This window comes from Pagrus major, chromosome 12 (assembly GCF_040436345.1).
Source record: "Pagrus major chromosome 12, Pma_NU_1.0".
Taxonomy (NCBI): Eukaryota; Metazoa; Chordata; class Actinopteri; order Spariformes; family Sparidae; genus Pagrus; species Pagrus major.
In genome coordinates this window covers 6,697,060-6,703,371 of record NC_133226.1, presented here as the reverse complement: position 1 = coordinate 6,703,371, position 6,312 = coordinate 6,697,060, and the positions used below count along the sequence as shown (strand labels likewise).

General features: G+C 39.6%; 1 protein-coding gene across 1 annotated transcript in view; it reads right to left on the bottom strand.

Annotated features, from left to right (window-relative positions):
- Positions 1 to 2,435: 2,435 nt before the first annotated feature.
- cacna1bb (calcium channel, voltage-dependent, N type, alpha 1B subunit, b) overlaps positions 2,436 to 6,312 on the bottom strand; it is a 172,639-nt gene continuing 168,762 nt past the window's right edge. The window contains exons 49-50 of the mRNA XM_073477661.1: positions 3,536 to 3,738; positions 2,436 to 3,005 (exon numbers count right to left, since the gene is read on the bottom strand). Coding sequence (XP_073333762.1) covers positions 2,436 to 3,005; positions 3,536 to 3,738 — 773 coding nt within the window. The remainder of the gene's footprint in view (positions 3,006 to 3,535; positions 3,739 to 6,312) is intronic.

Sequence of the window (6,312 nt, the reverse complement as noted above, 5' to 3'; positions counted from 1 at the left end):
GAACGCCACATACACTCTCCTGTTGCCCGCAAAGAATCACTGGACCTTAAAACTCCACTGCTGAAAATAGTTCCTAGTAATGCAGTATTTTCTCCTGTAAATTACTCTGTTTGAGAAACGTTTGCTAAAAACTGCAGTGCCTAGCTGTTTTAGAATATTTTTGTGTATGTTTTAAAAATTAAAACATATATTTGTGACCAGTTTTTAAAGATAGGAATCACTGAGCTTGGGGCAGAGTGCCACAGACAGAGTAGATAAATAATCATTGTAGTTTGTTTTTTTTTAGTCACCAAAACTACATTTTTAATGATTTACATTTCCAGTAGCAACTGGTAGTGCCACTATAGGAAACTTGTAAATATTGAAAGACAGATCAAGACATTGTTGATTTTGGTCTTTTTGTGGGATTTGTTGAAAGGAACAAAACAAACAAAAATCATTTTACCAGCATTATCTTTTAAGATGATATGTCATGCCCAGTGGGAAGAGGGAAAGAGTGTAGCCAGTGTATTGCATTAGCCTGGTGGGCTAAATGGATAAAATTCTAGTAAAATATAGTCTCAGGTTTGGGGTCTCAGATGTTTAGCCAGGGGCACTCTTAAGAACGAGGGGACAGGCTTGTTACTTGTATTTAAAGTTTGTGTAGAGCTCTAGTAATGTAACAAAAAATGTTAGTTCTGCCTTCTGTTATCATCAGAATACTTCACACTAAAACCACTTTATTAATTTGGTTTTCCAAGCAAGTTTATAAACCACTACAAATTATTTAAAATAACAACTTGACCCAAGTGTGGAAAGAACAGTTTTATATTTTGGGTATTTCTATCTGGTTAGGCATCATGCAGACAACTTGCCAACCTCAAAAATGCCCTGTGATTCACATATATCGGCTTTGATATAATTTGTGCCTCAGTGTGTGTTGTCAGGTAACTGTACATCATATAATACAATTTACAACTCTTCATACATAAATGTAAAATTTGGTCGCAGTCACACTAAAGCCTGAACCTGGAGATTCCAGAGGGTAAAGCTACAGGGCAGATGAAGTGTCGTCTTGTTGCATAGCCCTACTTTAAGTCAACAGTCAGCAGCAACAACACAACTCTTTATTGTACCTGCAAATACACAAACAGGTAACCTCGCCTACAAACCCTCGCACAATACTGCTCTTAGAGGAACGAGATAAGAAGACAGGAAACCCATGAAAGTTGGGCATATATGGCAGAGATGAGATATATACTGTATGTTTGAGGAGTGTTCAGAACATGAGAAATTTTTGTTGATTAGAAATAAAAAAAATGGCACTTTTCTCCATTCAGAGACGTTTCTACCAACTGACTGGCAGTATATTTGAAAGAGAAAGGCAAATGCTTACCACACACCCTGAAGCAAAAGTACAGACGCTATTTTTTGACAAGTTCAAGACCCTGGCATGCACTACATTGCTTACTTTGGATCTGTAATTCTGACTTACCTACCACAAGATTCAGTACAAAAAAGTGTTGTTTTTTTTTTGCATTCTGTCCATTATAACAGATTCAAACTTTGTTCTCGACACTTTTTCTCAGCTGTGTATATACTTACATCCTCTACTGTATATTCAAGTCCATCTGACCAGGCTGCATCTTAATACATCTTGGAAAACGAGGCACTTAGTATTCAGCCACATAACGTCAAAAAAGAGATATCTAGTTCCTCACGTGCACTCATAAAATTTACATCTGGTACAATTTACAAAAATGTCATCTGAAAAGTCAACTCTAGATCTACTCTAACCCATCCAATTGTTTCATTTTTGTCACATTACTCACTGTGTCCATTAGATGTCATGGCAGAAGTTTAAGACCTAAGAAGCAATTTGTTTTTCCTAAGATCTGTTCTGTTCAGAATTCGGCGATAACCCCGAAGTAAATGAAGAAAAACTCAAAAGAGGAAAATAATTTGGTGGTAGCATCAATATGATCAAGTCGAAACTCTTCTCTTACCTACATGGCAAACATAAAGAAAATGAAACATACAAAAATAAAAACAGTGTTGCGAGCAGCCATATAAATACCAGGAATGAGGCATTCAGATCAGTCTGAAACAGTTCATAGATTTTGGCTTTTGTCTTCTGCTCCAACACTGATTTTACTGGCCAAGGCAAAATACTTAAGGGTCTTCACATGTGCTATAATTTCAGTGCAAGTAAAGGGGCTAGAAAAAGCCATCGGTGTCTTTTGTCCTTAAAGAGTTTGTTGTATAAAAAAGGAGAGTAACAAGACAAAGCTGGAATGATTTCCGAACCCCTTTTACAGCACTTTCCACTGGCTTTTTCCTCAGTAGCTTCCATTCTGCATTACTCCTCTGGCTTCTTATCAGTTCGTTGGACCTGACATGAGGGCCATACAACACTGATAAGCTGGCCAATCCTCAGCTAACAGTTTCCTGCCCTGTTAGCACCAGTCCTCTTCCTCCCTCTCCCTGAGACTTCCTGTTCCTCGGCTCCCGGGCCCAGACGCGGAGTTGACCCCGAGTGTGAAGTGGTACCCATTAGGCACCACCCCTGCCCGGCCCTGTGTGGTGGGAGTTGTGACAGGCGTGGCAGCAGTTCCGTGTGAAGCTGAGGCTGTGGTGGAGGCAGTGGTTCTGGCAGAGCGCCCCCCACCATGGCTGCTCACAGTGTCCTGGAAGTGCTCTGTTTCTTCAAAGAGGGCCTGTTGAGGAGCGGCCTGCTGCTGCCGGTTTAAATTAGGGTCTGAACCAATGCGGGTGACCGGCATCGGGGACTCGTCCTGGCCACTGTATAAGCGATCATGCTCTGAAAGGCCACGGCTAAAACGAGTCTGGTGCCCCGCCGTGGCAGTGCTGGCACTGGACGGGAGAGGTGAGGAGTTGGCGGTCTTGTAGGCCACAGCAGGACGAGGGGTTAGGGGCGTCTGCGGGAGCTGCCTGCGTCCACGACCAGGAGTACTTGAACCAGAGGGGAGGGTCACAGGACAGGCTTTACCCACACTGCTACCATGCTGAGGAAACAGGATATAAATGATATAAGGCAGGTCAATGTGAAGAAAGTTAATTTATAAAGTACATAAAAAATGTGAAAAAGCTCAAATCGGGCTGTGTGATATGACCAAAATCTTATATTCCAATACAGGCCATTTCATATCCAGATATATTTCATTATACATTTTCAGCAACTTCAATTTATAAGTAGTTTGTATAAAATGACCACATGGAGAGGCCTTTTTCTTATAACATTTTGAATTATATACTGCCAAGTGCGGTTTTCTTGTGGAATTATGGAATTACCCTGTTCTGTGTCACGTTCTCTCACCTCCATGTTTGTGTTACCACAAGTGTCGTCTAACTGATGAAAAATATAGCCCTAGAAAATGTGGTTTGCATCATAATGCACAGTCCTAATCTTGAATGTTTCTTATTTGTGGGTAAAAAGTACATGCTTTAACAAAATTATCCAAAATCACGTTCATTACAGGGTGTGGTGGACACATTACCTGTTAACCACTAACCTACATATGGCAGAAAAACTCACCTGTCTGAGCAGACCAGCATCCTGTCCCTCTCCAGGAGATGTGGATCGACTGGGACCAGCTGACTTGGCGTAACACTGCTCCCTGCTGCCATAACGCTCACAGGAATAATAGCGCTGCTTCTCTCCTGCTGAGGAGTGGTGCCTCCTCTCATGAGGCCGGCTGCGGTCCCGCTCCCTCGCCCGTTCTCTGGACAAACCTTCGGCTGATGGGTCAGTGAATGAATCTGGTGGATGGTACCATCAAATTAAATGAGAAAGAGGAGTACATGGTTTAGCTGTCACTTTTATCCTATCCCTCATTTTAATGTAAGAAAAAAGTTCAAATTTGTCAGTGCAGAAACAAAAATAACGCAGTGTAACCCTAATATGTTGCCTGACCTCACAGGGATAAATGAAGATTTGAGATGATTAAAATAATGAGGACTAAAAACTCCTATGGTCAAAGTGTGTGTGTGTGTGTGTGTGTGTTTCTTTCTAGTCTTGGGGTGTGTGGCATAAAGCAAAGCACTGTGGTGAAATTACTTTCTTTAGCGCTGGAATAATTCCAGTTTTCAGATTAAAACTGCGATGACAGGAACACAGAAGCCTATTCATCATCCTGATGTGTTAGCGTCTTGAGAATGACAAGCTTTGAGGAGTGAAACTCTCCTTCACTCACATGTAGAGAGGGCTGCTGGATGCTCTGCTATCTCACTAAGAGGTACCCATAAATCCCAGGACTGGACCTGTCCACTGTGGCCTTTTATCTCAGCAATAAAGCCCAGCTGCTGTTCTCCAGTGTTAACACAAAAACACCCTGCCACCAGCTCTCAGGCTCTAATTGCTCTAGCAGACGATCCCTGATGGCAAACAAACACTGTGACTACGACCCTCTATACTGAGTGTAAGTACTAAGTTGCGTTAATCAGCCTCAAAATGTTGCTAATTTTCCAGACATTAACTTGACTAAAATAGGTAATCCATCACACTTCTGGCTTTGTTTTTTGAAAAAATGTATGTTACTCCCAGATAAGAGTTTGAAAATCATTTTTGGTGGTGCATTTATAACTACTGTGACATCTAAGAGTCAGCTCAGAAGTTGTCATAAAATTTCATCCAAAGCAAAACAATAAGGGGTGAAAAGAATGATGTGAATCCAGTCATTTCTTGAAATACACTGTTTGTTATTGCTGCTCAGCTGACTCTAAAATCTGAGACTGAGCATCTTTGAATGATACACCATGGATACTTGGTTCAGATGTTTTTAATCAGAACTGGTTTCATGCATATTTATTTGATAAATCACAGGCAATCTGAACCTATTGTCTCAAAACAACCTCCTTAGGGATAAATAAGGAGAAACACAAGGGTATGCACAAGGTCCTTTAGTATTTATGTATGCATTTGTTTCTTCTCGTCCCAAGCTACACCAAGACAACCATCTGTCTTTAATGTTCTTCAGACTTCTCTGCATAATCTCAAGCTTATACTAAATACTGATAATACAAAATGTCTTTTATTCTCAAGAACCCCTAATACAAGTTAGCATCTCCCTATCATACATACACACAATGGTACTGAAACTGAAATAGTTTAATCTTCAGAATACCTGTCAATTAGACCAGATAGCATCCATGCCTTTAAACAAGTGGAGCAACTGACACAGAAAGATATAAAGATGTGTTAAAAATGTGTTTTTCATATCAAGTTTGAAGCATATTTGTGACTTGAGGACAGGAAAATAATTGTACAGTCAACCATTGTGTCTATGATTGACTATGGAGATATTCTTCATTCTCATGCTGCTTATTTACCTTAAAACAACTTGAGGCAGTTCACCATTGTGCTTAGTATTTCATTATAAAAGAGACATATTGGACTTGAAACACTAGACTGTATTCTATCATTTCTGTTAATAAAGGTCTCCTACAAAAGTTGCCTCAGTATTTAAATCCTCTTTTTACATTTAATACCACTGCTCACCAGACCAAACTTTAAGTCTAGTTTAACCTCAGCTAAATACTGAATGGGAAGACTGCCTTTCACTACTTTGCATTGCATGAATGGATGATTAATTAATTACTGAGGATTTTCAAACTTGATTGTCTCATACCACTGCCCAATTTAAAACTTTTAATTTTTAATCTGTTTAGTGATGTCTGTCTGTATGTGCTTGTGTTATGTCTGGCTACGTTATATTATGCTTTATTATGTCACGTTATGTTACGTTATGTTAGGTTAGGTCAGGTTAGGTTAGGTTATATATGTCAAGTAACGCTGTGTTAAGTTACGTTTAACCACGTTATTTTATGTCACAATATTTTATGTCACGTTACGTTGGTTATATATGTTACGTTACGTTACATTATTTCCTCAGGCCTCCCTTGCAAAAGATATCTTGATTTCAATGCGATTACCATGTAAATTGTTTGTAATGATAAGCAGTGATAAAAGCATTGCATTTTTTGTCGATCCGAAAAGTATAGCAGGTGTTTGATGTAATATGTCTGATTAACTTATTTTTGTGCTTCCCAACAACTAATGATCTAAGTCTTTAGTATAAAATAGGAGATAGTCATTTTTTCTGAGAATTTTACAGATGACCTCAAAGTTCAGCTTGAGTGGGAGCCAGGCAACGACTTGCTGCTGCACCCTGTTTGTATGTCAAAGCATTAACATTGGTAATAAAGATGTGCCAGACCATGTACGTGTGGGCGTGTGTGTGTATGTGTGTGTGTGTGTGTATCAATTTACTACATGAGTAGTGTGTATGTATTTGAACCAACACAAAACCTTCT